The sequence below is a fragment of the Mesoplodon densirostris genome, chromosome 7 (assembly GCF_025265405.1).
Source record: "Mesoplodon densirostris isolate mMesDen1 chromosome 7, mMesDen1 primary haplotype, whole genome shotgun sequence".
Lineage (NCBI taxonomy): Eukaryota > Metazoa > Chordata > Mammalia > Artiodactyla > Ziphiidae > Mesoplodon > Mesoplodon densirostris.
Window position 1 is genome coordinate 120,518,003 of NC_082667.1, and position 21,721 is coordinate 120,539,723.

A 21,721-nucleotide genomic window follows, 5' to 3' on the forward strand; every position below is an offset into this window, starting at 1 on the left:
AGTTAATGGTATGGACAATCATGAGCATCTTACCAGTTTTAGAAATGTTAAATTGTTTTCTATATTGCTTGTCAGCCCAATTAGACCTAATTTCTATAATTGTAGATTCCTGAGTCCAGTCCCAGGCCTACTGAATCAGACTGTCTGGCAGTTGCTCAAGGAATCTTACGTTTAACTGGCTATCCAGGTGCTTTATATGGATTCTAAAGTTTGAGAACTTCTTGCCCAGTTTAAAACACGAACTAGTGGCTGAGAAATCTCAGGGTGTTTTGCAAAATGTTTTTAGGATTTTTTTTTTTTAAAAGGGCACTAATTGAATGACTTGATGACAGCTGAAGCTGTATGTGCCTGGCACTCCTTTCTCTCTTCCCACTGGAGTTCATGGTGGAGCTGGATGTCTTCTGTGGGCCAGCATTCCTCTATGGGGAGTTATTCACATGGAAAATGCCAGTCTGTCTAATCATGTAGCTTTCTCACAAAATGTCAAATGCAGGGAGAACTCTCAAGAGTTTTTGTTTTATTCTCCCTTCTAAGCATCTTATATAATAATTTCACCTTCTGAAACTTGGCTACCCAAGCACCTTGTTAGGAGAAAAGGATCAGAGGCTCCAAGTACTGAAAACCAGATGAAACAAAGTCCCAAGCTTTCAGGGCCCCAGTTCAGAATTTTTTTTTGCTCACCGATTTGACAAGCTTATTTATTTTGAATGGTTATTTAGAGGAAGAGGGAGTTTTACAGGTACCACGTAGACAGCAGCGGGCAGTGACAGCAGAAAGAAAAGGAGGATATAGGAAATTAAAAAAAAAAAAAAAAAAAAACGGCAAGAACATAATAGGACAGTGGTGGTGGAGCATTTGGTATAGAAGCAAACACTTTTTATCTCAGCGTGTCCCAACGGTATCACTGTCTTGTGGTATAGTGATCCATAGATGTAAATGGTGAATCGGTAGGTATACTGACAGCAAAGTTTGTGGTTTGAAATATATTCTGGAAATATTTTAATTAAAATATTTAAAATAAAAATTAAACCTCACAATTTTTTTAAGAGGTACGCTCTCAATTATGTGAGAAACATAGCAACTAAAATGTCTTATTTCAGGTGGATGCAGGTGCCCAAAGTTTTTTTTTTTTTTTTTTTGCGGTATGCGGGCCTCACAGTTGTGGCCTCTCCCGTTGCGGAGCACAGGCTCCGGACGCGCAGGCCCAGCGGCCATGGCTCACGGGCCCAGCCGCTCCGCGGCATGTGGGATCTTCCCCGCCTAGGGCACGAACGCGTGTCCCCTGCATCAGTAGGCGGACTCTCAACCACTGCGCCACCAGGGAAGCCCCCAAAGTTTTAATGTAATAGGGAGTATCACTTTAAAGTGTGCCTTTTCCCACAGGACCACAAATGACTAAAATCCCAAACACCACCAATGTATTTATCACCGATTCCTCAATGACAAATAAATATACATTTTTAAGAGGTAGGTACTATATTTTCATCAGTATGAAGGAAATTTGGTAATGAAATACTTGGTATTGAGAATTTTAGAAAATTCAGTAGAAGACCCAGTGGCGATGTCATACATGTCTTTAATCCCATCTGAGCAGTTTCCGTGGGAACACATGTTCAGGCTGGGAGTGTTTATTGAAAGCAGATGTTATATCTTGCTTCCGGTCTGGAGTGTGGTACACAGATATATAAAAGATGGCCGACACGCCAGGCTCATCTGTACTAAACAGGCAACTTCCTTTTTACTGGCAAAAAGGGACAGGCCCTAATATTTTAGGATGATGAATAATTTGTAATTTATCATTCCTAGTAGGAAAACTAGGATTCCAATAGCTTAATATTGAAGTGTTTTGGTTTTTTTCCTTCACAAAGTCCTGGCTGATATGAAGCATTTCTTTCGAGAAGAACATTGGCACAGGAAGGCGTCTGGACCCCCATCAGGCAGGTGGGTTACTGGCAGCGGCTGTCGCATTTGAATGCTTTATCTTTATCCACAAACCACCTGGCCACAGGTGACTGAGTGTAGGAGTTGCTTCTTTTCTGGTCATTTCACTCTGCAAAGTACACAGGATGTCCAAGATGCTGGGTGGGAATCTTTAGAAATATGGTTGTTACTCAGCGCCCCCTTCTGGGAAACCCTAAGAAGCCGATTCAGCCTCCTGGAAACCGCCAGCTTGGGAGCCAGGCGGCAGCCCAGTGCACAGGTGCCTGAGGGCAGCCCTACGTGCAGCAAGTCTGCCCAGACCCTCCAGTGCAGGTCAAGGTTTCTGCAGTTCTAAAGGTACTATCTGACCTGGGGAAAATTCGGCCAGGCAGCGTACTGTGACAGATAAAAACAGGAGACATTAAATCCCTTCCCTCAAATAAAATAATATTCCTTTTGGTATAATAGTCTGTGTCATACAAATGCTAAATTTTTGGTCTGAATACCCCCAATTACCCCATCTATTTTATTATAATTCATATTAGGTTAAAAAGGAAACACATACACAAGGAAGTCTGTTTTAACCTGAAATAATTTTGTTGATATCTGAATTGCTTTCAGTGGGACATCTGCTTTAAACCACAAGGTATCTCCATCTGGGTTATCAGAGTACAAAATCCCTTCTCTCCCCCCACCCCCATCCAAAACAAACAAAGAAACAAACAAACAAAACCCCAAACCCACAACTCAGCTTCAAATAACTTTTGAAGAAATGAGACTCTAAATATTTACATATGGGTCAAGAAATAAATCACAAACTATTTACAAAAATACACAAGCTTATATGCATTAACAATTTACACCAGTTCACAAAAATATTAAAACATAAAAAAACACTATATAAATTAAAGTTAAGAACTCAGAAGTATGACCTAAGACTTCCTAGGATGCTTCTCTCATGCAGGTCATGGTTGAAAAATCAGATTTTGCTACCTTGGAATCTAATCTGTAAAACAACCATTTTTATTCTTTGAACACTAACAGCACTAATCGAAAAAGGAAAAAAGACCCTCTGTGCACACTGACATTAGCTTGCACACAGTTAAAGTATACCATTCCTGACATTTCCGTAACACACAGTACTAAAAATCACATGCCTCTAACCATTTGGAATTAACTTTCTGACATCCTTTTGCTTTCATCATTAATTCTTACACACACTGCTCAGACGATACTTTGCCAACATATTGAATGGGTGACTGACAGGGCTGGGAACAGATATATGGACTTTGCAGGCTCCTTTTTTAAACTAAAGGGCAAATTTCAAATTTACCCTGTATATGTCTACTGCTGCTTCAGATGTGGTAATAACCTATTCTTCCATCCCCACTCACTTTAATGGTCCCTCTTCTTTACAGGATTTGTCCTAGAATATTTCAACCTGACCCTTTAAAAAAATGCTATCCCATTATAAAAATGTGCAGGCCCTATCCTGGGACCATCCCCAGGGACTTGCATGTTTAGAAGGAAACTGACTACAGGAAGTGATAAGGCTCAGATGAAATTTACTCAAAGAAGATGGCATCTCCGGGGCTGTTAGCAAAGTCTCTGGCCAGACATCCAGGGAATATTTATTTCAATCAAACAAAGCTGTGGTATCAGAATTTTGCCAAAAAGGATAAAATCTGGAGACATGGCTGTGAAAATACCAACAGAATTAAGTTCTGGGTTTAATGCATAAGGCAGCTCCATTTCCTCATCATAATGCTCCATGTCAAAACAGTTACTCAATCTGTGAAGTCACACACAAGGTGAACTATGCTGAGGTAACCGGGTCACAGTGACCTGCCGTCTACCCACAATATAAGAAAGGGAAGGATACTGGCAAAGTCCTTCCAATAACTGAACCCAGAGTTAAGGCTGTACCTACACTAAGTGCAACAACTGTAGATTTTACCTAAAGTTTGTGTTTCACACTTATACCAGGAATTTGAGTCATTATTCTGTATTCAAAATATTTACCTGACATTTCTAAACCCACAGCACTTTAATAAAGTAACCGCCGTCAAGAATTAACCTTAGTATTTATAAAACAGACCTTAGTCTCAGGAGTAAATACTGTGTGTGACGAATCCACAGACGTTAAAATTGGACACCTTCAGCCACATCCTTCGAGGCTCTCAGTTCCTAAAGCCGTCTGTATCTCCAGGTCACACCAGCTCCGCTTCCTAGTCTCCCTGCTGTTGGTGAGAGCTTACAGGGCTTGTATGATCTCAAGGGGACAATGGATTGCCTACTGACAAAAAGATGGCTATGGCTGAAAAAATATTAGTGCCGCATATTCACCAAAGAGCAATTCCTGCACAGAGCTCTTGATGTGTGTGTGCTAAATGGAAGTATCCTATCAGGTTCCCTAACATTGTGACTATATACCAGGTCGGTCTGCACTTTTCATCTAGAGGTCTGAATTTCTGCAGACATTTTCCATAATTTTAGGATTTCTACCATGATCTTTATTGAATCTCTCTGATCAATTCTGGGGGAACGAAAGAAAACCTTACAGCGTTATTTCCACATATAGGTAAGTGTGTTGCTCTTAAAACTTTATTTTTTTTTCTAAATATAAACCCTTAAAATGCAATCACATGATATTTTAGATTAAAAAAAACTGGCATGAATCCTAATCTTTATACAATTTCACAGCAATAATAGCAGCATGAATTTAGCCTCTTAAAAGATTTTTCTTTGCTCTAAATAAAAGTTGATTCCAAGTTTTAAAAAGCCAGAGCAGCAACCATCCAGTAAATGGAATGAAATTCTCCTAGTATCTTCTACAAACTGAGCATTTAAAACATGTGAATGTATAAAAATCAAGTATTATAAAGAGCTATGGAATGACATGACAATCTCAACTCGTTTTATAAATACAGGACTGCCTTCTAGCCTGGCATACGTGGTGAGGTGGGTTGAGAAAATGGAATGCAACTTTCAAAAGAAAGCCCTGGGTATAAACATGTTTAACATGTCTCCAGCGTTGTAAGGACTATACCTGAAATGCTGGTGTGGATGGCAATTACAGTAAGACTGTGATCGCACAAGGACAGAGGGAAGAGACAGTACGTTCATTCCTCAGGGTGTAAACGGTCACCGCCCAGAATTCCAGCAGCTGAAACGGGCTGTGCTAAGTGGTTATTGCAGGAACGCTCAGTTTACTAACAGATAACCTGTAGCTACTTTAAGAATTCCCAGGACACCTGGTTTAGAAACAACTTAACATGTAAATTTGTAATCATGATAAATTATGTGTTTATCCAGTCAAACCATGCTGTTTTTTTTTTTTAAATGAAAAACAAAAGTTGCTTTAGGAAAACAAATGGTGTGAAATATTTCACTAGGGTCACAATTTGCCAAATATTACTGAGAGTAACAAAACAAAAAGAACTGAAGGCAGGCAGCAGCTTAGAACCACTGATGTCGTTTTCTGGTACTAACAAAGGTCACTGACTTCCAGCTAAGAAGGTTCTTTAATTCTAGCTTACAAATCCCTCTGCAGTGAGCGGCGTCTGCCCACTGCGCTGCGAGGAGCAGCTGTGGAAGGGTGTGACAAGCACGGTTCAGCCTGGATCTAAGTGGTCTGACATTCTGTGATGGTTATTAAATGCTTAAAGCCTTAATTCCTTTTTTTGTTATAATTTTCTAACTGTCCAATAGACGTACGTGAAGGATCAAGGAGAAGTTTTTCTCCACTCTAATATAACACACAGCCCCTTCTAAGACAGGGGGAATGAAGTTAGAAAAACGGGTGTCCCTCTAGGCAAGATACGGCTACTGGGAAAGCAAGTGGGAACAGACAGGACACACACAAAGACCTTCGGGGAAGTGGGCATCAGCGGCTCTGAAGGACACAGAAAATGCTAGGAAGGACGAAGTCAAACTCAAATTCAGTAAAAGGCAGTCCTCAGGCTCTTACAAATCAGCCCTTATATATGGCAAGTATGGTCTGTAACAAGTTTCTTTATGAGAGTTTCAACACGGTGCTGTACAATCTTTCAGACCTTTAAATGACAAAAAATGACAGTTGGTAGATGGAAGAGGTGGTGATGAAGCAGGGAAGGGGGGAAAAGATGGCGATTTATTTTTCTTCTGAGTTTTTAAATGTGGTCGGGGGTTCTGTAGCTTTTTTTTTTCTTTCTTTTTTTTGGTTACTGAAAAAAATAGAACAGTCCACTGTCCAGCAGAGGCTGCTTCAACTCTATTGCTCCCGGGGCTCATTCCGCATGGACCTGTGTCTCAGAATGCTGCAAGGACAGCTCTGTGGGCAGGAAGGCGCCCTGCCCCAGAGCTGTAGCGTATGTCCTGTTCTGTGGGTGGGGAAAGCTGGGGGGCACATATGTGCCCATCGCTGCTGCTCCGAAGCCTCCTCGCTGGTGCTGGGGCGGGGAGTGGTAGCCCTCCAGGTTATCGTACTGGGGCCCAACAGTCCCACTGCCCTGGCGCCTGCCATGTGTTTGGTACTGGTATAGCACGCCGGGGTCCCTCTCCACATTCTGGGTGTGGTGGAGCTTCAGGCTGTGACTCCTCTCTGGCTTAGGGGGTGGGACTGCTGACTGCATGAGGTGTTCCCCCTCCTTGCAGCAGTCTCTGGAGTGTTTCTCTGGGGCTGCCATCTGCCGAGCCCGAGGCCTCTCCAGCTCCTTGGGGAGCCTCACCTCTTTGTGGTTCAGTCTTAGAGACTCCTGCCCTGATGGAATGTATTTCCCTCCAGAGTTATGGTAGCTGACTGGCTCAGAGGTGTCCGCAATCCCTTTGGGCCCATAATCTAACTGGCCGGCCCCCTGTGGGTAAGGTGGCCCGTTTTTTGATTCACACAGTTGCCTATGGCTTGCTTCCTGATGTGCCCTGTGCTCGGGGAGACTACAACCCATGTCATGCAGCTTCCTGTTCCTGAGGCTACTCTGCTTCTGAGGGAGGGTCGGCTTCTCTGACTGCCCACTGCCGTGTCCTCCATGGTGGTGGGCTCTGTCGAACTCTGGCTCCAGATGCTTCCTATAGAGGCGGTCATCTACCTCGGGACTGAGGGCCTTGGCCGGGTGCCGCCCCTCCTTCCCTTCGGCCACCGAGAGAAGTCCAGTTTTCCCAGGATCTGATTTACTCCGCAGGTGGATGACATAGATCCCACCCAAGTCATCTTGCACCACGGGGGTCATGTTGTCATACTGGGACATAACAGGCCCTTTCACCTTCTGCCGCGCACGGCTCTCCCTCCGGATGGACTGCAGGCGGTATTTTTCCATGTCCTCAAAATCCCATGAGGTGTAAGTGTGCTTTACGTCGGCGACTGGAGGCATGTTGACTACACTGTGGTCATTAGCAGAGAAACAGCTAGTCACATTGGCCCGGGGACGTGAAGGCAAACCAGCGTAGCTGTACACGTTCTTTCCTTGCAGCCTAGGATTGTAGAAAGCAAAATCGCGGTTGGGCAGGCGGTGAAGGGGCCTCAACTGCACTGTGCTGTACGCATCCACGTCACACAGGGCCCCGTCTGGGCTGAAATAGGAACCAGAAGAACTGGAATAGGGGCTGTAGCGGTAGTGCACCCGGCCATTCTCAAAGTAAGGCTGGAGCTGAGTCACGTGATAATCTGAGCGGGCCTGGGAGGACTGATATGGCTTATACTGGTACAGGGGTCTTGGGCAGTAGGCTGGTTCATCATCTGGGGGCACCTCTGTCCTCGAAATGGGGACAGAGCGAATCATGGACGACGGAGGGGTGTGGAGAGACTGCACCCTGCGGATGGTGGGGTACGGGGGCATTTCTTCCGAGTAACAGCTGCCCCTAACGGAGGAGCTCAGAGAGGACACGTATTCGGCCCGGCTGCACGGCTTCGGGTGGTGTCCAGACACGTTTCTGCCCGGGGCCACGTATGTGTTGTAACGAGGACCCATGGAGGCTGGTGGCTCTGATCTGGAGCCGTACATCTGGTGCTGCTCCACTTTGCCGTGATGAGGGGGAACACTCTGGGGGCGGTACTGGCAGTTTGGAGTCAGACTGAAATGCAAACAGTTTTCTGGACCAAAGGGATCAGTGGTGACATCAGGCCTAGCAAAGGTGGAATAAGCAGTTTTCTGAGACGCATGCTTGGCTTGCGGGACAGGGACTGGTAAAGGCAAAACGTCCTCCACGGAGGCTGAGGAAGTCGTGACAAAGGGATGGTGCCCAGAGCTGCTGGACGTGTCTGCGCAGCCGGAGTGGATGGCAGCAGCGATTTTAGTCTCCATGGTCCTGGTGGGGGGCCCCGGGGTAGGGAAGCCACAGGAGGGGTGCACGGGGACGGGCTCGCCGCGCAGGTGCAGCGGGGGGGCCCTGGCACCTTCCCGCACCTTTTCAGGAAGGCTGGGCTGGGGAGCGGGCGCAGAGGCCGGACACTGCGCGGCGGCCCCGCCGTCGCCGGCCAGGACAGGCGTGGGGTCACCCAGGGCCCTGGGTTCAGGCGGCCTCTCTGGAGCCAGAACTACTCCTTGAACCTATTGAAAGATGATAACATTATGAGTTTGTTTTTTCTGCTCCCCTCTACGGAATCAAACGCTAATAAATTCACAACCCACAAGTTGAGGCCATTTGGGCAGCAGCTTGAAATTTCCCAAGCTGTGCGGATACACTGGACAGGACAGAGACCGACCTGTCCCCACTGCCACGAAAAGAAGGCCTGTGTGGCCATCCGATGCGGCAGCCATCCCATCTTTGGAGAGCTGTTCTCATTTACGATAGGTTTTCAACGTGAGATGAGGTGGCCCATGACACTATCTGACTGTGCAGACCAAACAGAAGTTTAGCCAAATAACCACCAGGCTTAAAAACATACACCCTGTCTATCTGTGTAGCTCAGTCTCAACACCAAGAACATTCTGTTAAACAAGAAGCATTGATTCTATCTGGAGAGGTTTTTAAAGTGACTCACGGCTGCCCAGTGGACAGTTTTCAGCCCCCAGTCCAGGGAAGGACGGGAAGGGACTTGTCTAGGTGGCATCCAACAGTCCCTGTCTCTCCCTCCCTCCTAGTGCTCCAGCCGGTCAGCGGCAGCAGAAGCCAAACGTGCTCCTCACTGCAGGGCTGCAAACACGCTCCCCTGGAGAAGCAGCCACTAGAAGGAGCATCCCACACAGAAGACTAGATAGTGAAGTCCTTTTAGTTCAAGGTGACCACAGTAACCCTTAGCATTCTGCGCATAACATTCTCTCATCAAAACAGGTGCTTAACTATAGAACAATCTGCTGGTTAATGTTGAGAAAATAACAAAAAGTCCTAAGACACTGTCATCTCTGATAGTGCTAAAAAGTCTGTAAGGCAGAAAGTCTTTCAAATGTCCTGAGAATACAGCGCTTTGGTAGTGCAGACGTGAGTAACTGGCAGAGGTGGTTGGACGACTTGCCCAGAGCCACAGTGAACCAGTGATGGAGCCGGAAAACCCTGCAACCCTAACACCCAAGGCCCAGCTTGACTCACCTGTTCACAGTCTCTTCGTATCTCTATGAAGAAACTACCTACCTTCTTAGGAACTAAAGGGAGCAAGTATGGTTAAACTAGAGCCACCGAGTAACCACTCCTTTTTCAGAGGAAAACCAGCATCACAATAAAGGCAGATCCCAACCTCAACAGGGAAATGTTTCATGGAAACCTGCCACAGGACTTAAAGGCAGATGTCAGATCTCACTCAAGGTAACAACACCCCCTGCTGGAAAGTGACATACCTTCGGAAAAATACACATTTCATCTCACTGACTTCCCCCCTTCTTACCTTGTGGGCGTTGTTTAATCCTATACTGGCTGCGGCTTGTACCTGCCCCAGGACTGGGAGCTGCTCTGAGGGTCTCTGGGAAGGAGGCGGAGGGAGGGGACGATTAGTTCTGTGACCGCGCTGGAGGGTGGCAGCGGTGAACCCTGCTGCGCTGGGCTGTTCGACCACATCCCAGTTGGCTTCCCTGGCGCTCAAGTCAGCTGCTGCTGGAGCAGTGGTCATGTAAGCCACGGGGGCTGTGCTGGTATTCTCTTCAGGGGACCCAGAAGGAGGGTAGATTTTGTCCCTAGGCAAATTAGAAGGTGCGGGAGCTCTGTCTGCAAGTTCTGAAGGGTGATGGGGCTTATCCACACTTGCACCAAGATAAGAAGGAGGCTGATCTCCACTGTAGAAATGAAGCTGATCCTGGTCCACAAAGGAGACAGTCGGCATACTGGTCTTCACAGACTGGTCTTCAGGGAAACTTATGTGATCATCAGACTCAGAATTTGTTAAGGGAACTGAAGTGACTCTGGCCTTTTCTGGGTCCCCAGATAAATAGATTCGAGGCGGCTGACTGCCTGGTATGTCAGCTGGGTGTCGCTGCTCCCCCGATTCAGTGGCGGTGGAATGGGTATAAACCCCAGTAGCTGCTGTATCCGGTGCTGGCTGGTCACAGTTTCCGGAGGCCTTGGTCTGGAGGTGGAACTGCTCAGCTGGCCTATCGGTTTGGAAATAGGCTTTATCTAAGGTAGCACTAGAGTAGGCAGCAGGCAGTTTCTCTTCAGTCGCAGCCACTGCTGTGTCTCCATGATGTGTACAAGCAGCCTGGGAAGCGCCCGGTCTCTTCAACGACTGGGTCGAGGCTTGCTGTGCAGACTCAGCTAAGGCCAGCGCCAAGAGGCGGGCAGCATTTTTCGGAGGCGGTGGTGGTGGGATAAGAGAGACTGAACTTACAGGAACGGAATCCTGAGGGGGGTCATGGGTATCTGCTCCTGGTGGGAAATTGGGAAAAAAAATGAAAGTGAAAAGGTAGCTTGTGTTATCCTATACGGAAAGCCAAACACACCCCATTTCATCACTAAAAAAATGGGTGCCTTCCATATTTCAAACTGGCAATCCACGATCTTCTATCCCACATGCAAATGCTGTAGAAAACACATCTGGTTCAGAAGGAAAACTAAAACAAAGAGTGTTTAAGATTGCAATCTCCTCTTGGATTGCTACAGAGATGGGGGTGAAGCAGGTCCCTCACCTGGCTCAGAAAAGATTGCTTAGAAAACAAGCTTCGAGTGCTTGCAGATTGTTATTAAGGATAGTTTTTATATTTGACGGTGCAGGCTGGCTGGTTAACTTGTAAGGCTATAATTTAGGTATTTTATCAGAAGAGAAAACAGAATCAAGAGCTACGAAGTTGTGCAAAAAGTATCCAGGAATTCTGACTGTCCAAGGAGATAAGGGGACTTTATGAAGGTTTGAAGCAGGACCACTGGCCCTGGGGGGGGTTTTCTGTTTGACTGATTTTAATTTGGGGCTTCGAGCCATCAGCACCGCCTAGAAACACATTCCGTTTGATCAAAGGCTTAGCTGTGGAGTAAATGTCCCTCTTCAAAGGCACAGCTGGCACACAGGGTCGAAGACCCCTCTTAGCTTAAAGAAAGAATGGAGGAAAACAAATGGTACCTGTCTGAGTCTGTCCAGAAGGTACAGCCTTACTCTGACTGCTTGAGGCAGGCTCCTCCTTCCCTGGCGGGTCTGCGTCTGCAGCAGCCACCTGGTCCAGGGGCTGGACTTCAGACTCACACCCTTCCTGGGCCTCTCTCTCGTTTGCTTTTATCTTTACTACCTGGGTGGGGGATCTATTTATGACATCACTTTCTTCACCACTTTTGTTCCAGGCTGGAGAAGGTGCATTCTGAGCTGCTGTGTTTGCGACGGTACCGATGACTTCTGACACCCGAGCGGGAAGGGTCACTGAAATTGGCTCAGATATGTTCAGAGAGGGGGATTTGCTTAATTTCCGTCCAATCTTTGGAGAGAAAGCATAGACGACCTTTTCAGTGAACGAGGCTGGCTTAGATGATTTGTCTTCGGTTGGGCTCAAGTCCAGGGTAAAGAATGGACTCAGTTTCTCCTGAAGAGGAGAGACAGGTTCAGAACTGGCAGTGCTTCCTGGAGTCTGAGACTGGCTACCACCTGCTTCTGTGTCCTTTCTGTTGGTACTCTGTTTATCCTTGGAGTATCCCAATGAGTCTAAAAGGGAAGCCCCGCTCTCCAGACATTCTGATTCGCCCTTAGGAGGACTGCACTGAAATGACATTGGATCAAAATCCAGGCTGGCTACCCCGATGTCTGGTGGGCTCAGGTCAACATCCTCCGCTGAATGCGGAGACACGAGAGCAGGGATGTGCAGCAGCCCTACTTCCTCCTCACTTCCATTGTTGTGAGACAGATTATCGTAGGAATTACAGCGGTTCCCCAGCATCTCTCCATTAAAAGAGGCACTCAGGGCATCACTGCTAGATCTGGGTCTCCTGGGTCGGAACAGCTTGGAATCACCTGGTAAAAATGGATACAATATCAGAGTACGAATGTCACAGGATACACGGTGCCGTGATAAATCATCTACTCAGTACAGCAGAAACATGCCGTAGAGAGTAAGAAAACATGATTGTCTCTTGGGGCACACAGGTGGAACTTGCAAAGCAAATGCTAAATGACAAACACATTTGATACAATCAGAGGGAGAATGCATTTGATGGTTTCAATAGGAAAAAGGACTCCAAACTCTTAGATTCTATTACTAGTCCAACACTGACTCTTGTGACTTTGCCCAAGTTTTTCATTTCTTTTTGTCTGATTTTATCACTGACCTCACACATGATTTGTGAGGTAGAAGTAACCACTTTAAATGGTACTTTGGACATACCATAGCAAAAAGGGTTTTCTGTTTTCCTGAGGAAAACTCCTCATACCCAAATTTCTACAAAATTGAACTTCTCAAGAAAAAAGTGTTTACATATATTTAGTAAAGGATTCCTTTCAAATACTTAAAAATAATTTTTTTTTCTTTAACAAGAACAGGCTTTTAGTTTCTCAAGGAGAGGCCTTAAGAGTGGTAGAGTATTACCTGATTTTATGATACTGCTAAACATCCAACTGGTAAAAGAAGCCCTCTATCTCATTATTCTATTACAATGATTAGAATTGACATAGTGAAAATGTACTATAAAAAGGCACTGTCTTAACACAAACACATCCACTAATGTGTTTACCACTTATAAAATTAATCCCTACTCAAATATTATTTGCTGCTTAATACAAGCACCTACCCAGCCCACTGCATTGTTTTTGTGAACCATTCTCTTCACTTCAGTGAAATGGAAAATCTTGGAAAACCAGTAAGATGTCAGACACCCAACTGAAGTGAAATGCGAGGATTTGTTGAATCACAAGCAGAGCCATTGGTCGATGAGGACCTGGCAGTTAGAAGTTATAAATGAGGATGAGAAAGTTGACCAGAAGGAAGATACCCCAGGAAACTTCAAAAGAGCACAATTTGAATACCAATGGATTAAGAAAAGTCCGTGGGAAATCAATGCAGCTCTTGATTATTTTTGCAACAAGGGCCTTTTTTTTACCATACTGCTGCACAAGCCAAACATGACGTGGAGGATGTCCTATTTGCTAAACTACATGGTTTTGTCAAAAAAGTTCTACCTCCCTCCAAGTCAACATGGAAGTAATCTTTGTTCATTCTAAAAATTAGTACAGAGTTGCAACTATAACCCGACTTATGCTAAACGGAAGCTAAAAAGTTACTTTCAAAATTTTTTAGTTTTGTTCTTCAAGTTGCAGTCAAATCTTTTTGTACTATTTACCATAAAATTTTGGTCCCCATTTTAAGCAGATTCACTTTAAGTTGTCTTCTCCTGGTACTAATCATCCTCAGATAATGAGGGCTGCCTCTAACCAAAGTGATGTATGAGATTTAACGTCAGGTTAAATTTGTAAGACAAAAGGCTACTGGTCTAAACATCAAAACTGCTTAATTTTATACTTTGTAACAAACATTGTGCTCTCATTGTGAAATTTAAAGAAAGAAATACTATTAACACCATTTTCCACTGGGCATTAATAAATATAAATGGTTAACTTAAAACACTTCACCTATTTTTATGTAAATTGAATAGCAATCATGTCAAAAGTGAAGAAATTAAAGACCGGTACCATATTAAAACATCAATGGACAATGCTAAATATCAATAGATACTAGTATTTTTAGGAAATCCTAGTCTATAGCCTATTTATTACGCATGTATTTATAAAATATAATTAATTGTGTGTCCTTTTTTGAAATATATTCTAGAGTAAAACAACTGATGCTTTAGTCTTACCATCGGCTGCGTGGAGAGAAGAGAGAGACTCCTCACTCTTCGCTGAGCGCAAGGTCCCTTCTGCCCTGACACCTGAAGAGTCGAAACCAAACAGTGTCAGGCTTTATTCACCGTTACATACGTACTGAAAGGGAACAGTGCTTTTCTGTGCATATATTTAACTTGCAAGAGTAATTATATTTTTGCAACCATATTCAATTTTGCATTGTATTTTATAATGTGTTGTACTGTTCTCAAGTGGTTTCTTATGTGAAAAATCTTTTCTAAAGGATTATGAATTTGAGAATAGAGATGAGTTTTAAAACTTGCTTTTGTATTTCCTAAAGATCAGTATGTCTTGAGATGATCTCATACTGTTGCCGCAAAAATAGAAATGAGACTTTTCTGATAAACAAGAAAAATAAGCAACAAGGAACAGGCTGGGGAAACAATACAAACAGCCCTGAAAGAGTTAAGCCATCCTGGTTATTCTTTAGCTGTTACTACTAACAAATACTTGTAGCTAGACATGTCCTTCACAAAGCTAATTACTCTCTGATTCCATATGAATTGTACCCTGCACCTGGCGTTCACTCTCGCTGCATTCTCTTGTAGCAAATCACCCCTTGTAGCTGCCGTTCACATTTCAGAAAGAAGGCCGCAGGTTGATAACCCAGAGATGAACGGACCCAGTTAACAGGCTGCCTGACGCCAGCAGTGACTGTTTTAAAATACTGGAAGAAGAAGAATGCAAGACCTTCCCCACTTTGATCCTAGCACTTATCCTTGGGCGTTCCACCGATAAGAACCCCTGTAATTCCCCAGGACAGGGGGGCACAGTTCTTGAGGCACTAGCCGGCTGTGTCTTCCCTTCTGCCTGGCAGAAAAATAAAGCCATCTCTCTCTACCTCCAAAATCTCTGTCTCCGTGTTTCTGTTCGGCATCGGTGCACAGGGAAGCCGGTATTTCAGCAACGAAGCTGGATTTAGGGTGAGCCCTAAATCCAATGACTGGTATCCTTTTAAGAAGAAAAGATGCAGAGAGACAGAGCAAAAGCCATGTGAAGATGGAGGCAGGACTGGAGTGGTGCCACTGCAAGCCAAGGAACACCAGGTGTCCCCAGAAGCTGGAAGAGGCCAGGAGGGATTCTCTGGACCCCTCAGAGGGAACAAGGCCCTGCTGACACCCTGATCCCAGTCTCCAGCCTCCAGAGCTGGGAGGAAACAAATTCCGGTCGTCTCTGTCCACGGAATGTGTGGCGCTTTGTTATGGCAGCCCTGGGAAACTAACACAGGTCATTTAACTAATTACACATGTTGAATCTTATTTGTTAAACATCCTCATCCTCTTTCAACCTCTTGGCAGTGCTCAAGGCTGCTGACACGTCCTTGTAAGCCCTTCCTCCACGACTTCTGCTGCTGGCGCTCAGCTCTGGTTCCCCACCTAGGCGCCGTTTGTTCTCACTCTCCGTTCACGACAGCTCTGCCTTCTCCACCCTCTAAACACTGCTTTTCTCCAGGACTCAGGCCCCAACTCGCTTCCCTCACTCAACGGGCTCTCCTTCAGCCACAGAATACATGCCTAGGGTTTTCACCCTTGGTTTGCTGATGACTTTCAAATCTGCATGTCTAGTTAGATTAAACCCCTTTATTGAATGCTAGATCCATACTATTAATCACCTCTTGGGCAGGTCCAACTCACTATGTCCAAAACTAACACATGATTTTTCTTCCCAAACCTACTGTTCCCTATAGGCATAATGGCACCACCAACTCCCTTACCATTTAATCAAAACCTGAAAATTATCTTTCTCATTTTTCACCACCATTTGGTCACCCACCCTGTAGATTCAGCTTCCTGAACACTTCTCAAATCTATTTCCCACCCCCATGGCCACTGCTTATTCCAGACACTCAACGTTTCTTGCCTGCACAATTGTAACTGTCTCCTGATTTACTGTCCAGCCTCCAGTCTTGTCCTCTTCCCATATATTCCCTGTGCTGTTGCCAAAGTCATCTTTCTTAAACCCAAACCCGATCATGTTATATATTGAAGGTGTAACAGGGAAGAGACAACCGGGACTACACGTTGGATCTGTTTCTTTAACCTTTGCTCTCCGCTGCTTTGGTTCACTAAAAGGGTACTGTCTGTACGTAATGGCCTGCCTCGGGGAACCCTGCTCCTCTGCCTGAAGGTTAAACCAAAGTGCCTTTGTTCAGGGAAACATCCGGACCCTGTCCACCTGGGGATGGCTGCAAGAAAGAAGAAATTAACACGTCCCCTCCCCAAGGCTGGCCATTCCAGGTGATATATGCAAAACATATGGCCTTTTTACTTTACTTCCTCATCTCCTCCCCCTGTCTGTGCTATATATAAAAGAAGCTGGCATCCAAACCCCCGATAAGATGGTTATTTTGAGACTTTAGACTGCCATCTTCTCGGTCTGCCGGCCGTATTCCTTGCCTCCGTACCTCGTCTCGGATTTACTGGCCTGCTGTCGTGCAGCAAGCAGAGCAAGCTTGGACTCGGTAAAAAAGCCATTCAATGACCCCCCCGCCAAGGAATGCAGGACAAAACCAAAACTCCAGCAAGCTTCCTGGGCCCCTAAGAACTGGAACCTCTTTGTGTACCATCCCCCCAGCCACGTCCTTCATGGTTCCCTGTTGCACACACCAGCACACACTCTGCTCCCACTTCCTGAAATACCTTTCTCAGCCCCTTGTTGATCGGGTGAATCCCTGCTTATCCTTCAGAACCCCAATCAAGGTTCTCTTTCCTCTCCCCCATGAACTGACAGTTCTTGCCATAAATACCTCACATAAGCCTCTATTTCAATAGCTAGGATTCTGCATGAAATTTATTTTCTTACACATATGATGTCCCACGTAAGACATGGAAGGCAGGGGTGGTGTCTTAATTTTCTTTCTATCTGCAGAAGCTGCTATCAAAATATCTAGCACATGCTTAGTACATGACTGCAAACTGAATGAATGATGAATTAAATGAACTGAATGTTGTATTTCTAACATTACCCAAGAAGTAAGCACTACTTTCCTTCCTAGATTCAGAACCTGTTAATATCAGTAGATTTAAATGATTTTTAAAAGAGCAGTACTTTCAACAACACAGTAATAGATTTATCTATCCAATAAGATACTCTCATCAAGGAATCATCTGGTAAAAAGATACCTTCTTTGGTTATAAGACTTATAAACTCTTAGAGGCATGTTGAAATATGACTTCGTCATTTTTTAAATCTATAAATATGTACACTAGTAAGTTTAAATACCACAGCGGTTATTTTTTATTACCAACAATATACAAACTACATTACAAATATATTGTGAATTTTTAAACACATTTACACTATATATAATCTATATAGTTTCCAAAGGAATTGGGAACTTCTACGCACTTATATATAATATGTATTTGGGGTTAAAGCACTGGTAAAAGAAGACAATTCACGTGCAACAACACAACTAGGACGTATCCTGTTGAAGCCTGTTATAACAATGTGGTGAGTTTGTGTCTGAGTTAGAGAAGAGCCGCATGACAGGCTGGGAAGCGTGGCCCTGCAGGCAAACTGCTCCCGCAGCGCAGAGAGGAGGGAAGGTGTGATGACGCACTGACCTTTCAGAGCCATGGCTTTCATCTCTGAAGGCTCACTCTCATTACGCTGCAACTTTCGTTTAGAAACAGATGATGATTTCCCCAGGTTGAAAAAGGAACGCCAGCTGCCCACAGGAGACTTTTTCATTTTATTTTGAGGCCTCCTCCTATGAGAGAAAATAATCTGTATAAAGATACCCAAGGGGCTACCTTTATGTATGGACAATGAATAAATGATGGAAAGAACCAAGCAGCCTGGAGAGGCCCAGCTGACACGGTAAACCTCCACCTTCCACAGAGCTCACTCCACTTGGTGCGGCTGAGCTGTGTGGCTAAAGCAGGAAATGAAAATTAAGTGTATGGATTTTAATAGCAGTAACTAGTTTCACAAAGATAACTTTTATACAGATTTTCATATTTGGATCTAACCTCACAATCCATGAAACAAGTGAGAATAAGACATATTTGGGAATAGAAAATATTAAAACTCCAAAAATAAAATAGAGTTGAAGAAAATGATTTTAGGTGTGAGGAAAGAGAATTAAGCCAAAAAAGAAGAAAAGTATTAAGAAAAATAACTAACATATATTGAATGCCAGGCACTATGCTAACTGTTTATGTAGTATCTCATTTAAGTTATATAAAACCATATGAGGTAGGTATTATTATTCTCATTTTACAACTGAGGAAATTATGACACTAAGAAGTTGAAGTGACTTCCTTAATGTTGTAAAACTAGTAAATAATGCAGTCAGAGTTGGAACCCAGGTCTATCTGTATCCCAACGTCGACACTCTTGATTACTATTCTATAAAGAGGTTTTTGAGAAAACTACAGAGGTATCATGTAAATTCAAGAAACTGAAGATAAACTTAGAATGACAAAGATGTTCTAACTTACTAGGGTCAGGACATTTTAATCAAGGGAAATGAAAGGAATTTAGAGAAGTATACTAACATGCGGAAATAAATTCTCAACTTTCATTAGTACTATCCAAATCCACGGAGTTGAAGTTCTCACATTCCTATGTAATAGCCAAAGCAGTAACCCGAGGTCAAAATTAACTCACATACATTAGTCTTCCCATAGTAACTTAGTAAAGAAGATATAAAAACCGTGTTATTATCATTTCTTTAGAGAAACAGAGAATAGGAGCTGGAAAGGACACTGAGAGAGTAAACAGCAGCGGTTCTCAAACTTTGTCACACATCAGAACCACCTGGAAGGTCTGATAAAAGACTGACTGCAGGACCCCAGCCCAGAGTTCTGGTGCAGTGGGTCTGGGGTTGGGGCTGGCCGAGAATGATCCGCCGGTCGGGAGATGCGCTGTGAGGAGCACTGGTCTACTCTGAACTCAGTGGGAACCCATGTCACGCCATTACCCATTCACTGTTTTTTGAATAAGCTGTCGCAACGTTTATTTCTAAACAAATTTCTCAACAACATATTTCAGAGAGAAAATGACACCCTACATGGAGGAAATGTATCATTTTTCCTAACAATATTCCCTGTACAGCAGACTTTCCTCTCCTTTCCAACAATGACATGATGTTGTAATGCTTTTCGAGAATCATTCACATCAGTCCCTATGAAGTAACATCCAGAGTCGAAGGAACAGGTTTTTCTGGGACTGGCACAGAATCAATATAGTAATACTAAAATGCAAAAGTAAAAGAAAAGAAAATAACAAATAGCCATGAAACGCACATTTTTGAGGAGGACTAAATGAGTTTTACCTTTCAGGTGGGAACTCAATTATGGTGTGAAATTTTCCCTGAAGTGCAGCAGGTCCTTCTCCTACTTCGATATATTTGTTTTCAGTCACAATTGGAGAATTGACCTGAGCCTGTGTTCGTGCCTGGGCCTCCTCCAGTGTCAGCAGTTTGGTGGATGGAGATGAAACCAGCAGGGACTTGGGTCTTGATAGAGAAGCTTTGGAAAGACAAAAAAAGCAATGAAGAGAGTAAAACTTCATGACACGGGGGGAAAAAATATAAATATCTGTGGGTGTATATAACAGTCTGCTTATCTGTCTATCTATCTCCCTTTCTGTGTTGTTTTATATTTTCTTCAGTAAGTTTTTTAAATGGTAAAAGTAATACAGCCTTACACTAAGTGAGGAGAAGATGACATACCAGGTTATTAACAGTGATAGATATAAATACAAAATGCCTTAAGTAATTTAACTATTTTCTTTTCTTAAAAGATTCTAGGCAAGGCCTAGTATCATTCATGTATTTTTAGTTTTGGAAGGAATTTTACTTCTGCTGCTCTATATTACACCTTTATATACATCAATAATAGGTGACATGGTACATTTTTTATGGGCCCTGAACTTCGATCATGATAGGTCTAATACTTAGCAGTCACTAAAAACATATGAAATAACTGTTATATTGTGCATTTTGGGGAACAGATATAAATTAGCTGCTTTCTACTAAGACAGATTTACTACACTGAGATCAGAACTGCAGTGTCCCAATCTGCAGAGGCTTTAATACACGTTCCTGGCCGTGAACGACGCCTGTCAGAGCCGTACCTGCCCCTTCCTGAAGGACCGCGCTGATCTTCCCACCGAAAAGGACGTCAACATGATTGAGGATGAACTCAACAACCACAGACTGAATTCTCACTTCCATGAAAGCCGCTGTCCCACTGAAGCAGGCAGATTCTATCTGTTTTGATCTGTGGGGTAAACAACATTACCATCACAGGGTCCCCAAAATAGCAGTCTTAAAGAGCATTATTTTTTGCTTTATGTGTAAATCACAGACAAACCAGAGGGAGAAAGCATACTTTTACAGTGCCTTGGCTAAACCCCGATTGCCTGTTTTAGGAAGATGCTCATAAAAACAACATATTAGTTTGACTTTTAAAAATTATCCTTGGGGGCTTCCCTGGTGGCGCAGTGGTTGAGAGTCCGCCTGCCAATGCAGGGGACACGGGTTCGTGCCCTGGTCCAGGAAGATCCCACATGCCGCGGAGCGGCTGGGCCCGTGAGCCAGGGCCGCTGAGCCTGCACATCCGGAGCCTGTGCTCCGCAACGGGAGAGGCTGCCAACAGTGAGAGGCCCGCGTGCCACAAAAAAAAAAAAAAAAAAAAAAAAAAAATATATATATATATATATATATATGTATATATATCCCCTTGGGCTTCCTTGGTGGCGCAGTGGTTAAGAATCCGCCTGGCAATGAAGGGGACATGGGTTCAAGCGCTGGTCCAAGAAGATTCCACATGCCGCGGAGCAACAAAGCCCATGTGCCACAACTACTGAGCCTGCACTCTAGAGCCCTCAAGCCACAACTACTGAGCCCACATACCACAACTACAGAAGCCCACACGCCTAGCGCCCGTGCTCCACAACAAGAGAAGCCACCGCAATGAGAAGCCTGCGCACCACAACCAAGAGTAGCCCCCCGCTGGCCACAACTAGAGAAAGCCCGTGCACAGCAACAAAGACCCAACGCAGCCAAAAATAAATAAAATTAATTAATTAATTTTTAAAAATTATTCTTAAGGAACACTGATGAATTACTTTTATTTAAAGTCACTCTGCTTCTACTTCAAGTCATAAGTCAAATGCAACTTACCTTAGCAGGTTTGGAGCCCAAACAATTGCTAGGTTTTTTGCATGCATATTTGTGATGGAACAATAGTCAGCTAGAAGAGACAAGTGTCTCATTAGGAACTCCAGCGTTCTGGAAAATGAAATACAGCATATTAACAAAAAGAAACACCACGTATCAGTATAGAGCATAAAAGCTCCACTAATTAACTTGTAAGTTTTCAATGGCAAAATGGAAAAAGAAACCATACAAACCCCAGCAAATTTTTTTGCTGCCTATTAGATTTGAATATTATTACTACTACAGAACTGTCAGAATATTATGGATTCTACATTTTATATATGATAATTACATCTACAGAATACTAAGAAAAAAAGTCTAAGGCAGATGCAGTAAGAAATGAAAGTTTCTGACAGAACTGGCTCAGAAAACGAAACAGTCTTAGTTTTAAAGAAATCTTTAGGAATATTTGC

At 44.0% G+C, this 21,721-nt stretch overlaps 1 protein-coding gene across 4 annotated transcripts in view; it reads right to left on the reverse strand.

Annotated features, from left to right (window-relative positions):
• Nucleotides 1-1,824: 1,824 nt before the first annotated feature.
• The window catches only part of ARHGAP32 (Rho GTPase activating protein 32), a 267,544-nt gene continuing 247,647 nt past the window's right edge, over nucleotides 1,825-21,721 (reverse strand). For all 4 annotated transcript variants that reach the window (XM_060103222.1, XM_060103220.1, XM_060103221.1 and 1 more), the window contains 8 exons: nucleotides 21,273-21,380; nucleotides 20,222-20,367; nucleotides 19,419-19,614; nucleotides 17,704-17,849; nucleotides 14,092-14,163; nucleotides 11,378-12,253; nucleotides 9,716-10,689; nucleotides 1,825-8,444 (listed from right to left, as the gene is read on the reverse strand). In XM_060103222.1, the coding sequence (XP_059959205.1) occupies nucleotides 6,189-8,444; nucleotides 9,716-10,689; nucleotides 11,378-12,253; nucleotides 14,092-14,163; nucleotides 17,704-17,849; nucleotides 19,419-19,614; nucleotides 20,222-20,367; nucleotides 21,273-21,380 (4,774 nt within the window). In that variant the 3' untranslated portion in view covers nucleotides 1,825-6,188. The remainder of the gene's footprint in view (nucleotides 8,445-9,715; nucleotides 10,690-11,377; nucleotides 12,254-14,091; nucleotides 14,164-17,703; nucleotides 17,850-19,418; nucleotides 19,615-20,221; nucleotides 20,368-21,272; nucleotides 21,381-21,721) is intronic.